This window comes from Rattus norvegicus, chromosome 3, assembly GCF_036323735.1.
Source record: "Rattus norvegicus strain BN/NHsdMcwi chromosome 3, GRCr8, whole genome shotgun sequence".
Classification (NCBI taxonomy): Eukaryota; Metazoa; Chordata; class Mammalia; order Rodentia; family Muridae; genus Rattus; species Rattus norvegicus.
In genome coordinates this window covers 110994594-111022530 of record NC_086021.1, presented here as the reverse complement: position 1 = coordinate 111022530, position 27937 = coordinate 110994594, and the positions used below count along the sequence as shown (strand labels likewise).

At 44.6% G+C, this 27937-nt stretch overlaps 1 protein-coding gene across 5 annotated transcripts in view; it reads left to right on the top strand.

The window, feature by feature from the left end:
* D430041D05Rikl (RIKEN cDNA D430041D05 gene like) overlaps positions 1-27937 on the top strand; it is a 275831-nt gene that overhangs the window by 214778 nt on the left and 33116 nt on the right. For all 5 annotated transcript variants that reach the window (XM_008762075.3, XM_017592182.3, XM_039106457.2 and 2 more), the window contains one exon: positions 6665-6794. In XM_008762075.3, the coding sequence (XP_008760297.2) occupies positions 6665-6794 (130 nt within the window). The remainder of the gene's footprint in view (positions 1-6664; positions 6795-27937) is intronic.

Sequence of the window (27937 nt, the reverse complement as noted above, 5' to 3'; positions counted from 1 at the left end):
ACCAGTCAGGACGATGTATGCGTGCATGACATGTGCTTTTTCTCACTCATTCCTTCCATGTTTCCTGTTACACAAGACAGCCTAAGGGTTGCTCCTATGAAACGTAAGCCCCCGGGGAAAGAAAAAAGATGAGCTCTATGGCCCCCGAAAGAGTGACAAGAAGCCTGAAGAGTGTTTGAAATGAGAGCTGCTGTAGCTCTAACAGGGCCTTGGCCCACTGAGGTAGAGCTAGGCCAGGTGGTTTGAACGGGGTTCTCTCTCCATCTGTCCTATACTTACGTAGCAAAAAACCTGAGAACGGGGAATTTGTACTTGGCATAACTGTATTTTCTAACCATTCTGCTGGCTGGGAAGTCCAAGCTCACGGTGCCAGGATCTGGTAAAGGTGTCCTCACTGTGCTAACGCATGGTGGACGGTGAAAGGGGAAGAACAAGGGGGATAGAACTTGCCCTTTAATAATGTCATTAGTCCTAGCCGCCGTCCTCCTGCTGTGTAAAGACGCATGGCCAAGGCAGCTCTTATAAAAGAAGGCATTTAGTTGGGGTTTGCTTACAGTTTTGCAGAGCTAATCCATGGTCATCCTGGCAAGAAGCAGGGGCATGGTGCTGGAACGGTAGCTGATGCGTATGCAACAGGGAGAGAGAGACAGAGACAGAGACAGAGTCAGAGACACAGAGAGAGACACGGAGACAGGAAAAGAAGCACCTGGGTCTGCCACGGGCTTTTGAAATCTCAAACCCTGCTTCGACTGACACACTTTCTCCCAAAAGGCCACGCCCACTCCAACAAAGCCACACCTCCTAATTCTTCCCCAACAATTCCACGAACTGGGGGCCAAACAATCAAATATATGAGTATATAGGGGGCCATTCTCATTCAAACTGCCGCCTCACTGCTGTGCCCCATAAGACTTTGTAGCCCCATCGCTGGGCAAAGCTTCTACCTCCTAACAATGATAAAAACAGCCATGAAATCTAATTAAATATTTTATTTCATATTCATACATGCATGTAGTACATTTGAGTCCAAACTACCCCCCATTTCTTTTCCTCCAATTTGTTCCCATCCCCCCCATGTTCCCCTCTGAGCTTCATGTGCTCTCTTTTACTGTTTTCTTTTTCAAATTTAGTATCTTCTGAATCTGTTTGGTGAATCCTGTATGTGCATGGGTGTGGAACCACCTCCTGGAGCATGGGTAGCCTGCATCCTTGAAGAAAAGTGACTGTCCCTCTCCCATTAACTAGGGGTGGGACTTCATGATCCCCACCCTAATCCATTCTGGAACTTTGGCAGGCTTGATCTAGTATAGATCTTGTGCCTGCAGTCACAGCCACTGTGAGTTCATGTGTATAACTGTTACGTCTGGTAAACACTGTTTTGCTACAGATATCTGCCCCCTCTGGCTCTTCTAATCATTTTGCCTCCTCTTACTCAGTGAGGGAGGTTGGTGTAGTGTAGATGTCCCATTCAGACCTGAGCACTCCAGTCTCTTCTTCTCTGCATGTTGACTGGTTGCAAGTCTTTGATGAGAAGTTTCTCTGACGAGGGCTGAGTGACGAACTAACCTATGAGTTTAAAGATAAGAACTCAGGGCTCTAGGTGGAGAGGAGGCTTAATAGTCAAGAGCCCTTGCTGCTCTTTCAGAGGACCACACTCTGCTCACTGTCTTGTATAACCCCAGTTCCAGGAGTTCTAGTGCCCTCTGGCCTCTGTGGGCACCAGTCATGCATGTGTACATAGACACAGGTACAACACTCAAACAAATGAGAATGGCTTTAGAAGAACTCAGGGAGTAATTTATTACTATGCCCATTTAGCAGGATAATAGTACTAGGTTTTTCCCTAGGAGTTAGGCAGCCTCAGGCTTTTGGCACAGTTAATGATACCAGACATGGGCTCTTCCTATGGAATGGTCTTTAAATCCAATTTTATAAAGTGTTTGATTTCTCTCATACCATTTCTGCCACTTTTGTGCCAGAGTACTTATCTTAGCTGTTCAATCATCACTGTAGCTTGCAGGGTTCATAGCTGGGTATGATAAATGCTGACCCATCCCCGAATCTCCGCCCAGCTCAGGGCGGTTCCTGACTCGAGGCTGCTGCTGACTCCACCCTGATGTTTATCTCTTGTCACAGGTTGAAGTTAGCTTTTAATTGCTGTTCACAGTACAACCTTCAGAGCTGCTGCTATGAGCCGCTCAGCTAGAGCAGGGTACAGCAAAGCGATCATTTTCTAAGCAAGAACATCACTAACTTCCCTTTAGAGCAAAGAAATACCAAGAAGGGGCAAAACTGTGATTCTAATGTTAACTGATCCCTAAGTCTCTCAGAGTAGTTTCAAAGTTCTTTTTTTTTTTTTCTAAAATTAGTTAAAACACCCTAGTTCATATGAAGCACGCATGTGGAGACACAGAGCAGACAGCCTGACAGGCCAAGGCTGTCTGTGGCAAGTTTGTCTGCTCGGCTGACTTTGCACCTGCTATCTGTAACTCATTCGGGGATTTTTCTCAGAAGCTGAAGAGTTGTGTACCTAATGTGTTGTAGGGCATCCTCAGCTGATGACAGGCTAGAAGTCAGAGGTCAACACCCCTGGCAGGAGATTCTGGGTGTCAGAAACACCATTGCAATCACCATGGTTTCAAGGTTTTGTGTTAGCTGTGCATACATGAAGCAGGTGGGAAATATCATCCCCTCCCCCAGGATCACCCAAGGCCAAGTGACAAATACTCACCTGCAAGCATACTCTTCAGATGACACCAATCACAGAACCAGACTTCGACCATGTCCTTTAGACGGTCTCCTGGGGCTCTAGTTCTAGGCAATGCCCACCTGCCTGGATCACACCAGAGCCAAGCACTTGACAAACGAAGGCCATCCTAGTGCTTCTGGAACCCACCATCATCATCCAAACCAGCTCTTCCCACCGTGCTTCCCCTGCCCTGCCCTTTGAGCCTCCCAGAAGCCACAGTTTAAAGGTCTTTGCTCCTGCTTCTTCCTCTCTCCCTCTGCCTTCTGACCCAACTGGTCATTGTGTGTCCCACCCTGCTCCCCATCATGGCCTGGCTTTTCCTCTGAGCTCTGTGGGTGTAATAAACTGTCTTCTCAACGGGAGGCATCTCTTGCTATTGAACAATAACAGTTAACCCCACACACTTTTCCAGTGAGTCTGAGCCCCAGCCACCCTAAATACCCATCAGTTCCTCATTGCACCTCTGTTGATGTCCATGTAATCTTCCCATCTCCCCAGTCCCCAGCTGGTAGTTGGCAGAGCTCCCTTCAAAATAAACCATTTGCACTCAAATCCTCACAGATCATGCATCTATGAGGCCAACACAACATAGTAACCTATTCAGTAATCTATTCAGAGCTGCTCTGACAGAAACCGGGCACCCTCCTCCTTCTCAACTGCATAGGCCATCTCCACAGAACCCAGGGGTTCCATAGGATACAATATGAAAACCACTTTATCTGTTAAAAGTTCTTAACAGATCAAACCCAGCTAACAATATTGTCGGAGGGGAAGAAACACAAATCAACAAGCTATAAACTATGAAAAAATAAGGACAAGTGTGCCTAGTGACATCGGTTGATAAATAAGCATCCCTTTACATGACAGCCCTATTTATCACCAATTAATAGTCACACACTGGACACACACCCACGGTGGAAGTCTGGTTGTTGAAACATGCTAAACAAGTCTTTCAGATGTGCATCTTGAGCTAAGGAGGTAGCTTAAAAGTAGGATAGCACTCGCCTAGTGTGCACAAGGCCCTGGGTTCAATCCCCAGCACTGACAGAAATGTTAGCCATTACAATGCATTGTTTCCTCTGAAGGCAGAATAAAGCAGTAGTATAGTAGTAGTAGGCAGAATAAAGTGCTCCAGTGTGTAAGCTTCTACCATACCCATGTTCCTCACTAGTGTATGTCTAAGATTTATGAAATACCTCCTGCCGATCTGCCTGCTTATTCTGCCACCACGTATTAGAAAACCTTTTCTTAATGGGCTAATTGACGGTGGCTGGGTAGCTAGGAAATGTGATTTCTTTTTTCCAAAAAACGTAATTGTAATGAAGTCAAGGATGCAAATTCTTCGGAATCTGCTTTGAAGTATGAGTCATTCCGAAGATCAGTCCCATAAGCCTGCTGTGCCCAGCTCCTTCCCCAAAGGAAGCCCCTAGTTACAGGTAACTGGAGGGTATGGTTTAGAATGGGAGGTAGTAAACTGTCTTATTAGCCAGGAGTCTTTCGGTTGCAAACTGGAAATCCAGCACAACCTAGTTAAACTAAAGGGACTGTGTTGCCTAGCATTAGTCAAGACCAAAGCTTTAGTCTGGCTCAATCAAGGGCACCATACTGGTTTTGCCTTTGCTTTCTCTTCACTTTTTCCAAGCTTTGTTTGAAGGCTGGCTAAAACCTCATGATGGAAAACAAAACAAAAACAAAAAACAAAAAAACAAAAACAAAAACAAAAACAACCCAGCTGTCAGAAACCCCAGGTGTCAGAAACCTCAGGTGTCAGAAACCCCAGGTGACAGAAACCCCAGGTGTCAGAAACCCCAGATGTCAGAAACTTCAGGTATCAGAAAACTCAAGTGTCCGAAGCCCCAAGTGTGTGTCCCTCAAATGCAAAGTCGCACATTCCTAGTTGTCCTGGTCATAGCCTGGAGACTCAGACTCATGGACCCAACCTAAGTCATGCATGCGCCCACCCCTCTGACCAGTCACATGGATGTAGGGATATGCTCCTCTGGTGGTCCAGTCTGAGTCACTTTTCTACCCCTGAAAGAAAGGTAGCCACCAAGAGGCATCATGCTATACTTACCACCAGGTTAAGTCTCATGGGGCCAAGAAGACAAGAAGAGCAACAGATTCTCTTAAAATAGGTGTGGCTCCTCGTGATAGAGGCTATCTATGCCTGTTGTATCATGGCTAAAGGGTAGGGCAGATCCTTGAGGTTCTTGCTGGATTGTATGTGACTGAATTCTGTAACCAACTCGTTGTGTTCATAAAACAGTGTGTGTATGCCGGGCCTCTGGCCTCTCACAACTACTGGGATAAATAGCACCATGCCTTTACTCCCGGCTATGAATATCTAGAACCCTTGAACTGAAACATGCAGTAGGTTGTACATAAGAGTTCTCTGAAGATGGTGTGGAAGCGTAAGTCATGTTGCTGTTGGGTGAAGGGGAATTCTAATCCCTCTGTTACACTGCAGAATCCATCGAAGTCATCTGTCTTTAATGAGTCTCACTCCAACTGATAAACGTTGCCACTCATGGGAGGGAAACAAGCAGGACCACATTCTCTTCAGGTGGTTGCTTCTGTCCCCCTCCGTGGATAGATTCCTCCAAGCAGAAACAAGACAGTGGCAAGTGTGTGAATTTATGAGGAGTAGCTGAGTTGACACCTTGAATGAGCTGCTGTTACCCGGGTTTTGTGCTCCCTTCAGAGGCTGCATTTATTAGAACTCAGCTTCCTTAGAGGATCCTTCTCTGACCATTCTTAGCTTCTTCTTTCTGTGTGTGTGTGTGTGTGTGTGTGTGTGTGTGTGTGCACTTGCATGTGTGTACATTGTGTGCCCTGGGTATCGTCCTTCAGTGTTTGCCCGCCATTTGTTGAAACAAGGTCTCTCATTGCTCTGGAGGAGCCTCAGGTAGGGTAGGCTGGTTAGGCAGTGAACCCCAGGGATGCTCCTGTCTCCCAGTGTGGTATTACAAGTGTGCAATACCTGGAGTGGCATTATTATTATCATCATCATCATCATTATTAATCATATGATTATTATTATCATCATTACCTGTATTCTGGTACTTGAACACAAGTCCTCATATTTGCAAGACAAACACTTTACTGAGTGAACCATGTCCCCAATATTCCTTGTTTTTCTTTGTAATAATGCTAATTACTTTGAAGTTAGCATGCAAGTTGTCTCTCCCATTAGGATATAAACAGTGGGAGTACCAAGGCCATGGATGGTCAGCTTCCAGGTACTTAACACATGCTAGGCACTTGGCGATGAATGAATGAATGAATGAATGAATGAATAAATAAATAAATAAATAAATAAATAAATAAATAAATAAAATTTTTTTAATTTAAAAATTTGGACTGGTAGGGAAGCCCCAAGTTGCCTCAAGGCTTATGACCTTTGCCAAGAAGAGAGTCTACATGGTAATTGTAGAAAAGAAATCAATCAATGGTAGTAGCATTAGAAGTGGCCCATCCTCTACAGGCTTCATTTACTAACTCACTGTAGGAGTCCATGCCTGAAATCAAAAGGTGAAAAAGGAACGGGCGGCTGCCGAGTCAGCAAAGTCCGCCAAGGCAAGTTTGTTCCGCAGCGTTAGCTGTCCTCGAGGGTCAACGGAGAACCCCTGGCCTTGCCATCAGCAGAATTTTAGATGAGGTTGCACTGCTCCAATTGATTGTAGTAGCCTAATTTGATATGAAAGAAAACATAATACAGCCAGTTATAGCATCTGGGACGGCTCAGGAGGGCGGGGTGCCGTGTTCCCCGCTGCGGGCTTAGGACCGAGTACCATCAGTTCTGAGATTCTGAGGCAAATCCAAACCCTCTACTGGTTGCCTGTAGGTTTGGATCGGTGGAGAATTCCATCTGTCAGGGCATTTGCTGCATGATAACAGTTGTTGGATTCCCTTCAGGCAACAGATGAAGAACTCAGTCTACCGAAGCCGGCAGTCTCTGAACAGCCCGAGTCCCGGAGAAACTGAGATGGACCTTCTGGTCACACGGGAGCGACCCCGGCGTGGAATCCGGAACAGCGGATACGACGTAAGTGTGTGGTGGACTGGGTGGACAAAAGCTTCCCTGAAAAAAGTCAGGGGGACGCAGCATTCCATAGTATTTCGTGTTTTGGAGTTTCTAGACGCCCAGCAATGTTTTCTACGTGGTGGTGGGGAAGGGCGATAAGTGGTATGGCGGATGCTGGTTGGTTGTTTTCCTTTTTGGCAAAGTGAATTTTGCAGCTCATGAGCGTGATTGTGCTTTTTAAGTTGTGCTATTCTGCAGTGGATTGTTGACCCGACATTCCAGGGAGATTGTAAATGGTCTTAATTCCTTCTCCCCTTACCAGTAGAAACATGATAAGAACGTAGCACTGCGTTAGAGTTTGTGGAACACTAGCTGCTTTTACTCTAGAACAGTTTTGAAGGTCTGGATTCGTTCCTGATGTTGTAACTCCTTAGCAAGCCATAGGAACGATGAAATGTCAACAGAGAGAGCTGATTCCATGTGACAAAGCACAAGCCGTGAGTCCAGCTGAGTCCAGACACAAGCACTCCTCTCTGCCCCATCCCCCCGGAGCAGGAGGAGCAATCTGGGACCAGCCCTCAAGACCCAGACATCCTGAACCTGGAGTTGCATCCAGGAGCTCATGTGACTGGAGATGGAGATGCACGCTGCTCCTTCCCCCTCCTCAGAGTTTCAAAAGATTCTTGATGTAATTGCAATTTTATTAAAAACAAAACAAAATATTTCTTTCTCATTCCCTAAATATAGCTTTAATTACAAATTAATTGTTTTCTATAACAAGAGTAATAATTCAAATACTGGAGAAACATACAATTTGAGAAGTGATGATTTAAGTAGGACACTTGATATTTTTAAAAATATATATATCATGTGGATTTGAAAGCAAGAAGAGTTTTCCCCCTTTGAGAGTCATCACTGTTTGGCATAAGTGCTTAAAGTGGGCTTTTTAAACGGTCCAATTTAAAGCAGGTAATTTGAATCTCTGACGATCTTCCTTGATTGAACTCTAATGTGGTGTTGGTAGTGACGTTTATCTCTTTTCTCAAGTGCTAAGCACAGAGCGCAGGGTCTCGCACTCACTCGGCAAGCATCGATCACTGGCCCACCCATCCTTTCTCTTCTGTGACACCGATCATTTGTTTCTTTGCTCGAGGTTTCATTTTACAAAATTCTAGACATTCTGACCACATGTTATGAAGTTACATCTTTGTTTTCTGTTAAGCTCCTCTAACAGACATTTCCTCCTCATAAGAAATCATTCTGGGCTGGGGCCATAGCTCAGTGAGTGAGTGTGTCTGCTGTCTCTCACCTGAGTTTGGATCCTCAAACCCCTGCCTTGAAGTTGGTGCATGACTGCAAACACCAGCACCCTGAGCCCTAGAGGCCATTGGCTAGCAAGTATAGCCGAAAAGGTGCACCTCAAGTTCAGTGAGAGACCCTACCTCAAAAAGTAAGGCGAAGTAACCAGAGAAGTGGCTCAGCAGTTAAAGTACTGGCCACACGACTGGGAAGATGGAGTCAAAAGCCCCAGAACCCATGTATATGCCAGGTAGGCATGACAGCTTGCCTGTGACTCAGAAGGCGGAGCAAAGGACCCCCAAAGCAAGCTGGGTAGCAAGACTTGCAATGTCCGTGAGCTCTGGATTTGACTGAGAGACCCTGCCTCGATGAAGAAGGTGGAAGAGAAATAAACCTCACATCAACTTCGGACCTCCACAGGCATGCACATACATGTGCATCCCTGTATACATTGGAACACACATATACATGCACACATCTACACACACCACATAGAAATCACCCTCCCATATATACACACAAACGAGTAAACACACACATAAGTAAAATAAACTACGGCATTGGCTTTACAAAACTCAGCCTAAGCTTTACGTTTTCTGCCTTCCACCCCTGTCACGAGGCTGAGAGCATCATTCCTAGAAGCTTGCTTAGTTTGGGGGACTTTTTTCCCACTCAGACCGCTGAGATATGATAGGTGCTTCAGTCAAGATAAGCATTAGTAACTTTCTCGTAAGAGTCTAGGCAGAGACACTTTCATGGTTGTGGGGAAATAGGCCAGAGGTTTTCCGTCAGTCTGAAAAGAACACAGCATGTTTGGCCATGTCGCAAAACTTTCAACACCTACCTGTTACTTCAGAAGGTCAGGTCAGTGAGCTCCCTGGGATAATAGATTACTCACACTTCACAGATGTGTGTGAGCATGTGCGTGTAGTGACAATTTTGGAAATTTATTTTCTTTAAAGAACATAGAGATATAAATAGAGTATGTTTTGGTTTTAATCCCAGGTGTGGGGTATGGGACTGCTTCAGATTGTCCACAGCAACTGTGATTTGCCTCGTGCTCTAACAGTGGCATGGTTTTGCCAGCTGCAGATGGCTCTGAGATTGTGTGACATTTGGAATCCTGGAGACTTTACAGAGGGTATATACATGCTAGGGCCCTGAGAGGCATGGCGGGTTGCTAATTGTTGGTTGTTGGTTGTTGGTTGTGGTTTGTTAAGTAGTTGTGCACAAAGGGGAAACAAGAAGAAAAAGAAATTAGATATCCTGACAGTGAAGATCAAACTTGTCCCAAGGAACTCAACACCCTAATTGGCAGGAAGTAGTTTAATGATAACATCACCCCCTTTTCAACCCCTGACTGTATTCGGAGATCTCTTTCCTTTCCTCTCTTTCCTTTTTTTCCTCTCTTATCTAGCATTAGAGGGTTGGAAAGGTGGGAGAATGCCCCGGCCTGCAGGGGTTCAGCGAAGACCTGGGAGTGGACAGGAGGCACCAAGAAGGAGAGCAAGTCTATGGTCTGATCAAGCTCTCAAATTTTATTTCCATGCAGTGGCTTATAAAGACAAGCAAGTTGGGGATTTAGCTCAGTGGTAGAGGGCTTGCCTACCAAGCACAAGGCCCTGGGTTCGGTCCCCAGCTCCGGAAAAAAGAAAAAAAAAAAATAAAGACAAGCAAGCAGGAAGGCCATGCAGGGCCCAAGACCAGTTCACTGTCACCACCCTCCCATTGTTCTTTCGGTTCCTGTTACAGTAAACCACAAATTGCAGGTGTGCTGATAAGAACAGATAACCTTCTAGGTTTCTCAGAGGGTATAAGTGGACTTGACATTCCTGAAACATTCCTAAGACAGAGGGTGTGTAAGCAGACTTGGCTCCCAGCAGGAGAAAAAGGGTGGAGAAGGGTGGAAGAAAGAACAACCAACAATGTAGACAAAGGCTGGCTGTGTGTGTGTGTGTGTGTGTGTGTGTGTGTGTGTGTGTGTGTACTTTTCTTTGAAAAATATGTGTTATCTTAAAAATCATTGTAAGTCTATTTAGGAAAAATGCTCACATAGAAAATAATTGTAAGAATTTAGACTGTGGGCTAAGGGCTGTCTCCCTTGTCTCTTCTTGAGCCTTTAGTCATGAAAAGTAGTTAACCTTTCTTGACCAATCCTATTCTGCTCACTTTACGAGTGCTAACTAGTTGGATTTTCATGGTTTCCAGTCATTAAATCCCTTGCCAAGAAGGGGAAACCAGAGCTCCAACTAGTTCCATAGTTTGTCTGCCTTCTGGGGTCATGCTTTTAACCACCATGCAACGTGGCTTCTAAATACACTCTTCCTTGCTATTTAGCTGATCTCACATAAGACGTCCTGTATTTCGGAGCCTCTGTGGGAGACCAGATGCAGGTCTCAGAGGAATCCTTAAATTGAAAACTTTCATATGAATAAAAAGATCAGCAAATAAAGAAGAGAAAGAAGTGAGCGATAGCTTTAAACAATGCATTCATTTTCCAAAAATGTCAAAGCACTCCTGGCAAAAGAATCCATTAGCCCAGCAGTGAACCTGTCACTTGGTTGGAAATGTGCCAGTCTGCCTCCTAGGTCTGGAGTTCCCAAACTAGGCCAAAATATTCAATCCTTTCTGCCAGGTTAAGAAAACACGATGCTGTGGGAACAAAAAAAACATGAAAATTGATTTAATTTTGAATTTACCAAACGTTGACTACTTTAGAATCCCAAAGGAAAAGCTTGCATATAAAAATAAATGCAGAAATACACAAATAAGCAAGGGAAGTGTGCTACACAAGCAAATCTTAGCCATAGGATGGAAGACAGCCTAAGCTGTTCCGAAATTCCCGTAGCCTCCTTCCAGCCCACCTCCACCCTCTAGGGGCTTGGCCTCTTCGTTTGGACCCAGGGCCCCTCTGGTTCTGCCTCATTGCCCCTTTGAGCCCTTCCTCTAAGGACACTTCCATTTGTTTTTGACTCCTGCTGACCCATAGAACCACTCTCTACTAGGGACCAACAGCAGCCACAGTAGGCTGGGATGTAGATCATAGCATCCCTCAACCTACATCAGAGAAGCTTCTGCTTGAAGTAAACGATAATTAATCCAGAGGCCCACAGCTGAACAACATGCAGAGTGAGTCTTTGGGACACTCGGGCCTAAATAGAATGTCTTCATCAACTCCCTCCACTCGAGGCTTAGCATTCTCTCCAGAAGGAGAGGTAGAACCCATGTCAGAGTCAGAATTGGTAGATGATTCCTAGGAAACAAGTCTTCCAGTCACAACAGGACTGACCCACAAAGAACTCAACATGACACAACACAGACCTACACAGGTTCAAGCCAGATGGGATCTCAGTCCTGACAAGGGCAAGTAGACACAGTCCCACCCTCAACCAAGAAGTTATTTGCAATTGATACCTTCCGGGAAAGGGAAAGCATTATCAATCACACTCCAGGCAGGCCTCCTGCCCAGGAGTAGTAGCAGCCACAAAATTGACACCGTGTGTTTTTTTTTCCCATTAATGTATTTATTCACTTTACATCCCGATCACAGTCTCCCTCCTCCCAGTCCCTCCTACTCATACAACCCCCTTTCCTTCTTCTCTGAGAAGGGGGAGCCCTGCTGGGTACCAACCCATCTTGGCACATCAAGTCACTGCAAGACTAGGTGCATCCTCTCCCATTCAGGCCAGACCAGGCTGCCCCGCTGTGGCTAACACAGAATCCACAGGCAGACAAGGGTCAGGGACAGCCCCAGCTCCACTTATGGGGGGACCAAGCTGCACATCTGCTGCATCTGCTTGGATGCCGTGGTTTTTATGTTTGCTTTTTGTTTTATTTTGGTGGTTTTTGTTGTATTGGATTTTGTTTGTTTTGATCTTTGTTCTTACTGAGGGGTTTGTTTGCTGAGGGAGGAGAAGGACTGGAAGGAGGGTGGGAGGGAGAAAGAGAATGAAGTTGGGTAGATACGGAAGTAGGGAGTAGCTGGGAGGAGTTGCAGGGGGAAGAATATGAACAAAATATATTGTGTGAAAGCAATTTCATAGTAAGTATGAAAGGGAGAAATCCCCAAATAGCAAGAGCTATTGTATCTGAAGAGAGAGAGAGACCACTGCAAGAGTTTGGGACTTCCAAGCTTTGCAGCCACAATTCAAAATTTCCTGTTCAGTCAATCAGCCAGGACGCTCAGTGGTGTGACCTACTTAGTAGCCATTTCCTAGGAGAACACACTCATGACAAAAGGATGAATTGTGTTTTAAAAGATGCCCTAAACTGATCACTTTAACAGGCAAAGTAGATCGTTGAACCATTTTTTTGTTGTTTTGTTTTGAACTTAATTCCTCCTAATGCGTAGGGTAGGTAAAAGCAGAATATGAAATGTAGAAAGGGGGAAAAACTTCTAAAATTAAAATATATATATATTTATATATAATATATAATAAAATATATATATTTTTGTCTTTTGTGTATGCATGCATTTTCTGTGAATGACATGTGTATGTGTGCCTGTGTGTGTGTATGTGTGTGTGTGTGTGTGTGTGTGTGTGTGTGTGTGTGTGTGTGTGTGTGTGTACACCTGTGTGCTTAGTCCCTTAGACCCATATGTACCTGTGAGGGGGCCAGCGAAGGATCTCGGGTATCTTCCAAGAGTTCTCTCCACCCTGTACCCACCCTTCCTCCAAGGTAGAGGAGCTCACTGGTTTCCTATTAGGCTGACTTCCAGCAAGCCTTGGTCATCCACTGGCTAGCCAGCAAGACCGTCATTCCTGAGTCTCCATATCGATTCCCCTTTGCCCTGGGATTGCAGGTGTATACCTAGTCCTTTTTTTTTTTTTTTTTTTTCTTTTTTTCGGAGCTGGGGACCGAACCCAGGGCCTTGCGCTTGCTAGTCAAGCGCTCTACCACTGAGCTAAATCCCCAACCCCACCTAGTTCCTTTTTAAGATGATTTACTTTTATTGTTTATTCATTTGTATGTGTGCATGCCATACATGTGTGTGTGCACGCTTGTGCGTGCCACTGCCCATGCAAGCAAGAAGTAGACCTAGAGCCATAGGCTGTTGCGAGCCACCCCATGTGCACACTGGGAACTGGATGAACTCTGGTCCTCTGCAACAGCAGCAAGCCCTCTTCTCTCTAGACTTCTAAGTATACATTTTACTTAAGAAATTGATCTTTTTTTCTGAGCTAGAGGGATGACCCAGCAGTCTGGAGTGTGTATTGCTTTTGCAGAGGATGGGGCTGGTTCCCAACACCCACACAGGATGAGTCACCTCCACCTGTGCTTCCAATTCCAAAACATCCGACACCATCTTCTGCTCTCCAGACACCTGCATTCCCATGACAGATCTGACGCGCAGACACACATAGGCGTATAATTTTTAAACATTTTTTTAAAAATCTTTTTTAAAGCTTATCTTAAAATAATAAAATGTTATTTTATAATGAAAACCATGCAGAAAATAATGAATCCATGAAGAGAAGAAAAGAAATGTCCCACCATGATTCTTGGGCACAATAGTACTGAAATTTCTTCCCATATTCCCAAATCACTTACCCCAGCCTTTGCTTCTAGAGGTCTGGGAACATTCAGATCACCCCCAGGATTAAAACTGCGCCTTCTCAGCTGGTCAGTTTGTCCCTTTGGGGGATGCTTGCTTCTTTGCTTTGCTTTGGGTTAGGAACCTGGGGTTTCCTGCATCCTAGCTAGGCAATCATTCTACCACTGAGGTACACGACCAGTCCTGATGTCACTTTTGAGCATATTAAGCCCACATTTCCCCTAACTCCTCCGAGATCTGCACCCTATTCCCCAACCCCACCTAACTTCTTATCCAATCTGTGCCACCCATGGGTGTGGGGCCATCCACTGGAACATGGCTGACCTACCAGGGAACACCTTAAAGAACACCGTCTTTTCTTACCCCAGAAACCATCTGATGTGTTCCTGGGAGTTTGAAGAAAATATGACAGAAACAGAAACGGCTGTAAGCATTGACAGTGGGGGAGCCCCTGAAATGGTTGTTTGAACCTCTGAAAAATAATGTCATCGTTATCAACCGGGGGTCCGGATCGGGTTTGTTTCCTCTGCCAGTTAAGGAATTAAAAAGCAGGAAAAAAACTTAACCACAACAGGTAACAGCAGGGAAAATCTCTGACGCAGCAGGTGGAATGAACAGAATCAACACCTACTTCTGTTAGGGGTGGCAAGGCACACAGAGAAAGAGTCCCTGCAAAGCAGAAGGGAGGGGGACTCAGGAAATGAGTGTTCAGGCCCTCCTAGAGGCCTGGGGATCTTTTTTTTTAAGTCATCGATGGCTGGAATTGGGGTCTTCTTCTCTTAATTTGGTCAGTTTAAACAAAGGTGAGGAAGCTGATCGGTCTAAACTTCGGGCAACCCTGTCCTGCTCTGGCTTTCAATTTGTTAAAAAATCATCTTCTGGCAAGTGTGTCCTGTTGGTGGGAGGAAAGAGCCAAGCCATTGTCTCAAGCTGCCAGGTCGTTGCCCCAGATGAGGAAGGTGAGAAAGTTGGGACTTGGCCATCTTAATTCTCTGCCTGTGGCCCCTTCCCCTGTCTGTCTGTCTGCCTGTCGAGGATTCGTCTAACTCCCAGTCCCTCACTGTAAGCTATTTCCTCTGAGTTTCTCTCAAATCCTTCACCTGAGGTTCCATACATTAGAACTATAGGCGGCCTGTGACACATAAAGGCTTTACTTGGACATTTTCACTTCCGGGTGCTCATAAAGCAGTGTGCATTCAGAAGAACCTGAATTTCGGATTTTAAATGTTGGTCTTTCCCTGGGCTGGTGATATATGGTTCCCCACGGTGCTAGGCAATGGCTCTGAACCACGTTTAGACAGCACGTGATCTCAGTAGTGAACAAGCACACTCTATAATGTCCCGTCAGAGTCTTTTGGGTACATTTTGTTTTGTGGTTTTTGTGCTCAGCGTGTTTACCATCAGTAAATATCCATGGAAGAGTCAGCCTCTTTATAAGCAGCCTTCCTGTTGCGTGGTTTTGCCCATCTGTAGGCCACTGTAACTGTTCTGAGCATGTTTAAGGTCGACTGGGTTATGCTATAGTGTCTGAGAGGCCAGATTTATTAAATGCTTTTTAAAATCGGTATATTATCAACTGACTGAGACAAAAGCCACGGGCAATCTGTGTGTGACAAGCTTTCCTGGAGCAGACCAACAGATTCACAGCTTAAGAGGTGAGCAGTGGGTTTTAAAATCTTCATAAATAGCACTGATCCCCAGGCACCTCTCGGAAGGGGCCATGTCACAATCACCAGACTTCATTCCAGAGGCATGTTTCAAGAAAATGTTTTAACAGACTATCAAAGGGGGAAAAAAGAGAGAGAGAGAGAGAATAGCAGTCAATTCCTGCTGAAGTAACAAAATACCAAACAAAAGCGATGCGGGGAGGGAAGGGTTTGTTTTGACTTGTGATTTGAAGAGATACTGTCCATCAGGGAGGAGAGGATGGGTGATAGGAGAGAGAGAGAGAGAGAGAGAGAGAGAGAGAGAGAGAGAGGCTGATCTCATTACATCCACAGTGAGGAAGCAGACAGAGAGGCCGCTGATACTTAGCCCTCTGGCTCCTGTTTATCCAGTCAAGATCCACAGGACAGGACTGCCTATATGCAGGATAAGTCCTCCCTGGTCTCTCACAGACACACCAAGAGATGTGTTTCCATAGTTACTCTAAATCAAACAAGTTGACAACAACTTGACATAAACACATCACCCTTTGGCCCCTAGGAGCTCATGTTTCTCCCATGAAACCAAGGCAAAACTGAAGTCTGGCAGTTCAGTCATTACGTCTGAAGTCAGTCTCATTCAAGTTTTCAGGACATGGGAAGAATTCAGCCACTCTTTGCTAGAATGGCTATAAATGGCCTCTAGCTCGGTCCGCAGTGAAGTCCAAATTCTCCTCTGAAACTACATGAGCTATGACCTCCACTTCATGCTTCTCGGGGCACCTGATCTCCTACATTCCTACCAGGCTGGCTCATTAAGTTCTGCTTACAGCATCCTAGGGCTTTTCCTATCTAAAGTTCCAAACTCTTCCCCATTCCACAGGCAAACCAGTTCCAGAGATCTGAAGACCATGTGGTCGGGTTTATCACAACAATGACTCCCCTTTAGTTCCCAAGTTTCTGTATTACTTGTCTCATTGCTCTGACAAAAGCAACTTAAAGAAGGAAGTATTTATTTTGGCTTACGCTTTGAATATATATATATATATATATATATATATATTTTTTTTTTTTTTCATGATAGCAATGGAGGTGTGGTGGTAAGAGGGCAGAGCAGCTGGGCACATTGTGTCCACAGCAAGAGCAGGGAGAAATGAATGCTTAACTCACTTTCTCTTTTTTTATGTCTTCTGGGACCCTAAGATAGCACCACCCCTATTCAGGGTAGGTCTTCCCTGCTCTGTTAGATCGTTCTAGAGACACTCTCGCAGACACATTCAGACTCATGTTACCATGCTCATTCTAAATTTACTCAATGTGACAATGAAAATTAATTGTCATAGACATTGGGGATGACCAGTAGCTCAGAGCTCAGTCCCCAGCTGATGAAGCTTGGATACATTTTGCCTTGTGTTATCGGTGTTTACGTGAGTAGCCATGTGCTGACAGGATTGCCAGCGCCCTTTGCCACAGGTGAACAGTGGTTCCAGGAAGGAGGCCAAGAACTGGAATAGGTATTTGGAGAAGTTGCTTCCACATAGAAGGGGATAGGATATGATGGAGATAACATGTGGAGAGCTGCCCTGACTGTAGGCAGTAGGCCATGGCAACTTTGGAGGGTTTCTAGGTCATCCTGTTGTGGATGCAAAGCATTCTGGTCCCCCACTCCCTCTCTCCTAGCATCTTCTGGCTTTAATAGAGACAAAGGCAAATTGTAGGCGTACCCTGCAGTGTTGGAGAGGTTCCTATTGAGGGTCCAGTTTGACTTCACTGGGAAGTGAAGAGCTAGGTTTGGAGTTTGCCCTTTCCTCTGAATGATTGTGTCCTTCATTCTAGAAACAACCTGCATGTTGCTTCCTTAACTAGTTTCTCTCTTGTTGATCCCTATCCCACCTATAACTTTCCTACACGGTCCCCCAGAGCAGCATTTAACTTCTTTTCCCACCTCTGCCAACGAATCTACACTGTAATGGCTTCAATTTGATATACTGCCTTGAGCTCATTTGCAAAACACTTATTTTTATAGGACTTGCGGTCTGAAGGAGATATCTGATAATAGGAACTCAGACGTCCTAGGAGACCCCAAGAGGTTGAGGTACTTGATGGTAAAGGAGCTATAGACAAGGTCCTCATCTCATCAGGCTGGTGACTGTCCAGGAAGACATTGACCTTACCAAGCTGGAAGCCACTTAGCAAGGTGTGAGGATGTAAGTAGAAGATGTGATTCTTGACTGTAGGGTTGTGAGGCAGCAGGAGTAGCGGAGCAGCCTGGTGACTTCACTTATAACCATGGCTCTGCAGGCCCAGGGCTTCTCCACCATGAACACAGCTTTCCTTCTGCCAGGACCTCTCAGGTGCTCTCTACCTGCTCATCCCATAGGATTCCCTGTGCTCTAGGTCTTCCTGCTCTTATCCTGGGTTCCTGCCCAGCCACCATAGCCTCTCAGACTCTCAGACCCCACTGCCTGTTGGCCTTGGAGTAGTCCCGAAGGCAGTATGATCTTTGTATAAATACCAGTTGTCAAAGAGAAGAAAGCAGGGCTGGGGAGAGTTAGAAGCCAGACCATGACTACCATTAGATCTCAGATGACTTCCCTTGGAGCACAGATGGCTCAGCAGAGTTGTGTTGAGCTTGAGTGAAAGAGTTTGGCTTTCTAGACCTGTCATTGGGTATTTTAGGTAAAGCTCCTGTTTTAACCATGGATAAGTGTTCCTAGGAAGCTGATCTCTGAGGTGGGCAGCTGGAGGTGAGCCCAGCACCTGGCCCCTCTTCTCCTGAGAAGCAAAGCCAAATCTTCTAGTTTATTCTATGCTTATGTGCCCTTTGGCCTACTGGTGGATCCCTAAGCCTTTGGGGAACCAATGTCTGTTGGTGTTCACATGAGAACACGCCTAGGTTTCACTAGCCCTTCCATGGCTCTGGGTGAGGCTTTGGAAGGGGATGAAAAACCAATTCTGTCCAGGTTGTGATTAGTGGTTCAGAAAGGTCTAGGCTTGCTGTGACAATGAACTTGGGTCGGGGGTGGGGGAGGGTCCCGCAGGAGATCTGATCTTCCCTGGACGTCCACAGCCACTGGCCAGTACAGTTACTGTTGTTTACCACCACTGACTGAGTGACCTCTACCACACCACACAATCTGGCTCCTCCTGTAACATTGAGCCCGCACCTCACAAGCTCCCACAGCTCAAGACTTCTGTGCTGTGGCTGAAGCAGCCATATACCGATAGCTGGCGCCTCCACCCCATCACCCAACCCATCAGCTGCAACTGAACTGCCCTTCCCCAAGTTGCATCATGTGGTTTCTTTGCTTTCTGTATTCACGTGTGCTTATCACTCTGTGGGGAACATGTCTTCCTGCCAGCTTCATCTAAGGTTAAGACCTGGGACTGGATAGTTCTTATGTGCATGGGATGTTGGACAGTATCCCTGGCTCTCTCTACCTGGAACTGCCAGTATCTCCTCCCAGTCATGACAACCAAAAATATCTCAAGACATTGTCCTACATACTCCTCAAGGTAAACATCCTGGCGTGGGCAAAACCTTCAGGACTTTAAATGTCATCTTGCCCACAATCTTTTGGGCTCCCATGCCTATCTTTGGGTCTGGCTTAGATGCCCATCTTTTTTGTCCCAGTAATACCTAGTTCTCAGCCCACAGTCCTTAACTCCCACCCCTGGCTTCTGCTTGTTGACTTCTTTGTATTATTTCTCCATTCGACTCCTGAAGGGCAGAAATCATGTTTTATTCATTCCCGTAACTTCAGCCCTCAGAATAGGACTGGTATACACTAGAGTCGGTGTCTCTATTTGTTGAGCAAATGAACAAACAAGGGTGTCAGCCAAAGAGGTGACTCCTGAGCTGAGACTCGTGAAGTGGGCAGTTTATACCTCTGAATCACATACATACTATGAAAGCTGTGAACTCGTGTCCGTGTGCACTGCTGTTTCTTCTAGTCTGAGCGGTGGTTATCAGGTCAGATGCTTTGGCTAAAGCCAACTCAACAACTGTTTTAAAACAACAGGAAATGCATTGATTACAGCAAGTTCAGGGATGCTGATTAACATGTCAGCTCATCCCTCTACAATGTACAGGACTATGTTCTCTTATGCACTGGCTTGCTTCTCTCTACCAAATGGCTGCAACAGTCCCAGCTCTCATGGCTTCACCCTGCATTAACCAGCACAGCAGAAAATTTTCTTTTCCCAATTATGAAGCAAAGTTTATAAGTTTTACTCTGACTGTACCACCGTAGAGTAAATGCCCAGTTCTGTGTCAATCATGGGGATAGTGAGGCCAACACTGGTTGATTTACCCGAGTCAGATATAACCAGTGACCTGACACAGGCTTTGTCCCACCCTTGGCAGGTAGCTGGGACACAGGGTGAGCTGGTTCATTGTCAACTTGTTACAAACCAGAAGTCACCTGGGAAGAGGCAAACCTCAGTCGGGGACTTACTTCCTTTAGATTGGCCTGTAGGCAAGTCTCTGAGACATTTTCTTGATTAATGACTTGATATGGGAAGGCCCTGCCCCCTGTGGAAGGGGCCACCCCTGGGAAGGTGGGCCAGGATTATTACAAGAAAGCATGCTGAGCAAGTCAGGAAGCAGCACTCCTCTATAGTGTCTGCCTCAGCTCCTGCTCTGACTTCCCTCGGTGATGGGACTGTGGCCTGGAAGTGTAGGATGAAATGAAGTCCTCCCTCCCTAAAGTGATTTTGGTCAGTGTTCTATCACAGCCAGAGAACCAGATGAGAGCACAGGAAGGAAAGGACGGTGCCAAGACTGTCGCCGTGTGGGCTGCTTGAGAAAGGACTTCTCTGAGGAAGGAGTCCCACACACTCCTCCATTTCATTGTTCCCTTCCTCTTTGGGTGGCCACTCAGGAAACAGCCAACCTAAGGTGGTACTGTGGCTCCCGGGTGGTACTCAGGTGTGCACTGTGGCATTGGGAAGCCCTCACTAAGATGGCCGTATGTGCATCTGAGGTGGATGTGAAAGAGGTGGTGCCAAAGATACTCTGTGCAGCTGTCTGGCCTTTGCAAGGCTGAGGAGGAGGAAGCACGTATCTGAGAAGATGTGGAAACAGTCTGTCAGCTATGAAATAGTGCTGAATCACAGGTGAGGACCTCCCTGTCCATTTCTGGCCTGCAGCACCAGCTTAGCCAAGGTGACTAATCTCACTTTAAAACACAAAGCAGCTTTCCCTGATGCTTTCCGACTGACTCCTTTATTTTTGTTGGATATTTTTTATTTACATTTCAAATATTATTCCCTTTCCCCCACCCCTTATACCCAACCCTTCCCCCCTTTCCCACCCTGACATTCCCCTACACTGGGGCGTGTTGAGCCTTGGCAGGAACAAGGGCTTCTCCTCCCATTGGTGCCCAACAAGGCCATCCTCTGCGACATATGAAGCTGAAGCCGTGGGGCTGTCCATGTGTTCTCTTTGGATGATGATTTAGTCCCCGGGAGTGGTTGGTTGGTATCGTTGTTCTTACGGTGTTGCAAGCCCCTTCAGCTCCTTCAATCCTTTCTCTGACTCCTCCAATGGGGACCCCATTCTCAGTTCAATGGTTTGTTGCTAGCATTCGCCTCTGTATTTGTCAGGCTCTGGCTGAGCCTCTCAGGAGACAGCTATATCAGGGTCCTATGTGCATGCACTTCTTGGCATCAGCAATATTGTCTGGGTTTGGTGGCTGTACATGGGCTGAATCCCTAGGCAGGCTCTGAATGGCCATTCCTTCAGTCTCTGCTCCAAACTTTGTCTTCATATCTCTTCCTATGGGTATTTTTGTTCCCCCTTCTAAGAAGGACTGAAGCATCCGCACCTTGGTCGTCCTTCTTCTTGAGTTTCATGTGGTCTGTGGATTGAATCTTGGGTAATCCGAGCTTTGGGACTAATATCCATTTATCAGTGAGTACATACCATGTGTGGTTGTTTTGGTTTTTTGTTTGGTTTTTTTTTTGTTTGTTTTTTTGTGATTGGGTTACCTCACTCTGGATGATATTTTCTAGTTACATCCATTTGCCTATGAATTTCATAAAATCATTGTTTTTGATAGATGAGTAATATTCCATTGTGTAGATGTACCACATTTTCTGTATCTATTCCTCTGTTGAAGGGCATCTTGGATCTTTCCAGCTTCTGGCTATTATAAATAAGGCTGTTATGAACATAGTGGAGCATGTGTCTTTGTTGTATGTTAGAGCATCTTTTGGGTATATGCCCAAGAGAGGTATAACTGGGTCCTCAGGTAGTTCAATGTCCAATTTTCTGAGGAACCTCCAGACTGATTTCCTGAGTGGTTGCAACAGCTTACAATCCCACCAACAATGGAAGAGTGTTCCTCTTTCTCCAAATCTTCAACAGCATCTGTTGTCACCTGAGTTTTTGATCTTAGCCATTCTGACTGGTGTGAGGTGGACTCTCAGGGTTGTTTTGATTTGCATTGCTCTGATGACTAAGGATGTTGAACATTTCTTTAGATACTTCTCAGCCATTTGATATTCCTCAGCCGAGAATTCTTTGTTTAGCTCTGTACCACATTTTTTAATACGGTTATTTGATTTTCTGGAGTCTAACTTCTTGAGTCTTTGTATACATTTGATATTAGCCCTCTATCAGCTGTAGGATTGGTAAAGATCTTTTCCCAATCTGTTGGTTGCCATTTTGTCCTATTGACAGTATCCTTTGCCTTACAGAAGATTTGCAGTTTTACGAGGTCCCATTTGTCGACTCTTGATCTTAGAGCATAAGCCATTGGTGTTCTGTTCAGGAAACTTTCCCCAGTGCCCATGTGTTCGAGGCTCTTCCCCACTTTTTCTTCTATTAGTTTGAGTGTATCTGGTTTTATTGGAGGTCCTTGATCCACTTGGACTTGAGCTTTGTGCAGGGCAATAAAAATGGATCTATTTGCATTCTTCTACATGCTGATGGTCAGTTGAACCAGCACCATTTGCTGAAAATGCTCTTTTCCCACTGGTTGGTTCTAGCTCCTTTGTAAAAGATCAAGTGATCATAGCTGTGTGGGTTCATTTCTGGGTCTTCAATTCTGTTCCATTGATCTACTTGTCTGTCTCTGTACCAATACCATACAGTTTTTATCACCACTGCTCTGTAATACTGCTTGAGGTCAGGGATGGTGATTCTCACAGAAGTTCATATATTGATGAGAATAGTTTTCGCTATCCTGGGTTTTTTGTTATTACAAATGAATTTTCAAATTTGTTTTTTCTAACTCTATGAAGAATTGAGTTGGAATTTTGATGGGGATTGCATTGAATCTATAGATTGCTTTGGGCAAGATGGTCATCTTTACTATATTAATCCTTCCAATCCATGCGCTTGGGAGATCTTTCCATCTTCTGAAATCTTCCTCAATTTCTTTTTTTTTTCCTCCATCTTTATTAAATTGGGTATTTCTTATTTACATTTCAATTGTTATTCCCTTTCCCGGTTTCCAGGCCAACATTCCCCTAACCCCTCTCCTTCCTCTTCTATATGGGTGTTTCCCTCCCCCCTCCCCCCCATTACTGCCCTCCCCCCAACAATCCCATTCACTGGGGGTTCAGTCTTGGCAGGACCAAGGGCTTCCCCTTCCACTGGTGCCCTCACTGGGCTATTCATTGCTACCTATGTAGTTGGAGCCCAGGGTCAGTCCATGTATAGTCTTTGGGTGGTGGCTTAGTCCCTGAAAGCTCTGGTTGTTGGGTATTGTTGTTCATATGGGGTCTCAAGCCCCTTCCAACTCTTTCAGTTCTTTCTCTGAATTCTTCAATGGGGGTCCTGTTCTCAGTTCAGTGCTTTGCTGCTGGCATTCGCCTAGGTATTTGCCGTATTCTTGCTGTGTCTCTCAGGAGAGATCTGCATCCGATTCCTGTCAGCCTGCACTTCTTTGCTTCATCCATCTTATCTAGTTTGGTGGCTGTATATGTATGGACCACATGTGGGGCAGGCTCTGAATGGGCGTTCCTTCAGTCTCTGTTCTAAACTTTGCCTCCCTATCCCCTCCCAAGGGTATTCTAGTTCCCCTTTTAAAGAAGGAGTGAAGCATTCGCATTTTGGTCATCCTTCTTGAGTTTCATGTGTTCTGTGCATTTAGGGTAATTCCAGCATTTGGGCTAATATCCACTTATCAATGAGTGAATAACATGTGTGTTTTTCTGTGATTGAGTTACCTCACTTAGGATGATATTTTCCAGTTCCATCCATTTGCCTATGAATTTCATAAAGTCATTGTTTTTGATAGCTGAGTAATATTCAATTGTGTAGATGTACATTTTCTGTATCCATTCCTCTGTTGAAGGGCAGTTGGGTTCTTTCCAGCTTCTGGCTATTATAAATAAGGCTGCTATGAACATAGTAGAGCATGTGTCTTTGTTATATGCTGGGACATCTTTTGGGTATATGCCCAAGAGAGGTATAGCTGGGTCCTCAGGTAGTACTGTGTCCAATTTTCTGAGGAATCTCCAGACTGATTTCCAGAATGGTTGTACCAGTCTGCAATCCCACCAACAATGGAGGAGTGTTCCTCTTTCTCCACATCCTTGCCAGCATCTGCTGTCACTGGAGTTTTTGATCTTAGCCATTCTGACTGGTGTGAGGTGGAATCTCAGGGTTGTTTTGATTTGCATTTCCCTTATGACTAAAGATGTTGAACATTTCTTTAGGTGTTTCTCAGCCATTCGGCAATTCCTCAGCTGTGAATTCTTTTTTTTTTTTCTTTTCTATTTTTCAGAGCTGGAGACCGAACCCAGGGCCTTGCGCTTGCTAAGCAAGCACTCTACCACTGAGCTAAATCCCCAACCCCCTGTGAATTCTTTGTTTAGCTCTGAACCCCATTTTTAATAGGGTTATTTGTCTCCCTGCAGTCTAACTTCATGAGTTCTTTTCTTCCTTAATGTCTTTCTTCAGAGATTTGAAGTTCTTGTCATACAGATATTTCACTTGCTTGGTTAGAGTCATACCAAGCTATTTTATATTATTTGTGACTATTGTGAAGGGTGTCGTTTCCCTAATTTCTTTCGCAGCCTATTTATCCTTTGAGTAGAGGAAGGCTACTGATTTGTTTGAGTTAATTTTTTACCCCAACACTTTGCTGAAGTTGTTTATCAGGCTTAGTAGTTCTCTGGTGAAACTTTCAGGGTCACTTAAGTATGCTATCATATCATCTGCAAATTGTGATATTTTGACTTCTTCCTTTCCAATTTGTATCCCGTTGACCTCCTTTTGTTGGCTGATTGCTCTGGCTAGGACTTCGAGTACTATATTGAATAAGTAGGGAGAGAGTGTGCAGTCTTGTCTAGTCCCTGATTTTTGTGGGATTGATTCAAGTTTCTCTCCATTTAGTTTGATGTTGGCTACTGGTTTGCTGTATATTGCTTTTACTATGTTTAAATATGGGCTTTGAATTCCTGAATTTTCTAAGACTTTTAACATGAATAGATGTTGAATTTTGTCAAATGCTTTCTCACCATCTAATGAGATGATCCTGTGGGGTTTTTTTCCCTTTGAGTTTGTTTATATAGTGGATTTTGTTGATAGTTTTCCATATATTGAACCATCCCTGCATCCCTGGGATGAGGCCTACTTGATCATGATGGATGATAGTTTTGATGTATTCTTGGATTTGGTTTATGAGAATTTTATTGAGTATTTTTGCTTCAATATTCATAAGGGAAATTGGCCCAAAGTTCTCTTTCTTTGTTGAGTCTTTGTGTGGTTTAGGTATAAATGTAATTGTAGCTTCATAGAAGAAATTGGGTAGTGTTCCTTCTATTTCTATTTTGTGGAATAGTTTGGATAGTATTGGTATTAGGTCTTCTATGAAGGTCTGATAGAATTCTGCACTAAACCTATCTGGTTCTGGGCTTTTTTTTTTTTTTTTTTTTGGTTGGGAGACTTTTAATGACTGCTTCTATTTCTTTAGGAATATAGGACTGTTTAGATGGTTTATCTGTTCTTGATTTAACTTTGGTACCTGGTATCTGTCTAGAAAATTGTCCATTTCATCCAGATTTTCCAGTTTTGTTGAGTAAAGGTTTTTGTAGTAGGATCTGATGAGTTTTTTAATTTCCTCAGATTCTGTTATGTCTCCCTTTTCATTTCTGATTTTGTTTTTTTTTTTTTTTTTTTTGGTTCTTTTTTTTCGGAGCTGGGGACCGAACCCAGGGCCTTGCGCTTCCTAGGTAAGCGCTCTACCACTGAGCTAAATCCCCAGCCCCTCATTTCTGATTTTGTTAATTTGGATTCTCTCTGTGTATACTCTGGTTAGTCTGGCTAAGGGTTTATCTACCTTGTTGATTTTCTCAAAGAACCAGCTCCTGGTTTTGTTGATTCTTTGTATAGTTCTTTTTGCTTCTACTTGGTTGATTTCAGCCCTGAGTTTATTTCCTGCCATCTACTACTCTTGGGTATATTTGCTTCTTTTTGTTCTAGAGTTTTTAGGTGTCCTGTCAAGCCGCTAGTGTATGCTCTCTCCAGTTTCTCTTTGGAGGCACTCAGAGCTATGAGTTTTCCTCTTGGAACTGCTTACATTGTATCCCATACGTTTGGGTATATTGTGCCTTCATTTTTATTAAATTCTAAAAAGTCTTTCATTTCTTTGTTTATTTCTTCCTTGACCAAGTTATTATCGAGTAGAATGTTGTTCAGCTTCCATGTATATGTGGGCTTTCTGTCGTTTTTGTTGTTATTGAAGACCAGCCTTAGTCTGTGGTGATCTGATGGGATGCATGGGATTATTTCAATCTTCTTGTATCTCTTGAAGCCTGATTTGTGACCAATTATATGGTCAATTTTGGAGAAGGTGCCATTAGGTGCTGAGAAGAAAGTATATTCTTTTGTTTTAGGATTAAATGTTCTATAGATGTCTGTTAAATCCATTTAGTTCATAACTTCTCTTAGTTTCAGTGTATCTCTAGTTTCTTTTTCCACGTTCTGTCCATTGATGAAAGTGGGGTGTTGAAATCTCCCACTTTTATTGTGTGAGGTGCAATGTATGCTTTGAACTTTAGTAAGCTTTCTTTCATGAATGTAGGCGCCCTTGCATTTGGAGCACAGATATTCAGGATTGAGAGTTCATCTTGGTGGATTTTTCCTTTGATAAAAATGAAGTATCCTTCCTTATCTTTTTTGAAACTTTTGGTTGAAAGTCAATTTTATTTGATATTAGAATGGCTACTCCAACTTGTTTCTTGGCACCATTTGCTTGGAAAATCCAGTCTTTTACTCTGTCCTTGTCACTGAGATGTGTTTCCTGTATGCAGCAAAATGCTGGATCCTCTTTAAGTGTCCAGTCTGTTAGTCTATGTCTTTTTATTGAGGAATTGAGTCCATTGATGTTAAGAGATATTAAGGAATAGTGATTGTGTTGGAGTTTTTCATCTATTATCCTTTGTAGGGCTGGATTTGTGGAAAGATATTGTATAAGTTTGGTTTTGTCATGGAATATCTTGGTTTCTCCATCTATGTTAATTGAGAGTTTGGAAATAGTAGCCTGGGCTGACTACTTTTTGAAACAGTTAAAACTAGTTTAGTCAGGCAACTGTGGCTTATAGAGTCCCTTCAAAGTTCACAAGCAACACAGGGACTGTGCTGTGGTTTCTGGAACCTGGCTGTGTGAATTATGAATAGTTGCTTCTCCAGTCTGTTCTTTAGGGTGCTTGTGTATAAAATGGGCATGCATGTGGTCCTATCTCGTGGGATTACTGTGAGAACAAATGGGCTGATGCTGGCAACACTGTATGGGGGAGGGAAGCAGGAAACAGTGGTACCCATGGCTTTCAGACTCTACCATCAGTGAGTGATGCTCTGTCTTCTGCCTCCTTTCCATCCCAGTCCTGTAGGCATCTTCCATCTGCTGTGAAACGTGTCCTGCACCAAGGAAGGGACTAACACTACCTGAAGGGAACCTTCATGGTATGATGTAACTGAAGATGGGTTTGGTGATGGGGACCTGAAACCTTACCTGTTATTCCAGCACACACTTTCCCAAACAGCATGGGCCAGTGGGATATTCTAACCTACTCAGTATTAAACCCCACTGTACATGATAAACAGCAGGCTATGGGACAGAAATGCTGGAGTCTGCCCGCTCAGGCCCCTACCGCATGCTAGAGATGTCTGCATAGCAGCAGGAATGACATTGAAGACTTGGATAGTTCTGTCTCTCCCTGCCCTGTCTGTGTGGTCTCAGTTTTCACTGTTTGGAAGATTAAAAGCCAATGAGGAAACCGCATCCTGTCTCTTTAGCTTGCCCAAAATGCAGAAACCACACTGTCTTCTCAGCCTATGGCCTCACTGTGATTGCAGTGGGCCAGTGGAATGAAACGTGAATTTTTGCAGGAGAGAGGTCACCAAACTCTTCTTTAGACCCCAACCTGTGCCAATAAGGGCCAGTCTCATTTTATTGGTGGAGACTCATTTGAGATGAAGGCTCAGACAGAAATGGCTGCAAAGGCTTCTCCACTGCTCTGCCAGCCTTCACAAAGGCAGAGCCCCTGGAGTTTGTTTTCCAGAAGTAGCTTTCTAAATATATCCCTGCTTCCGGCAAGGCAGGCAGCATGTGGGCCCGTGAGATCCAGAGCAGGCATTAAAGAGGGGGAAGCTGTCCTGTTTAGTGTGGGCCCCAGGACCATGATTGGTGGAGAGAAAAAGCAGGAAA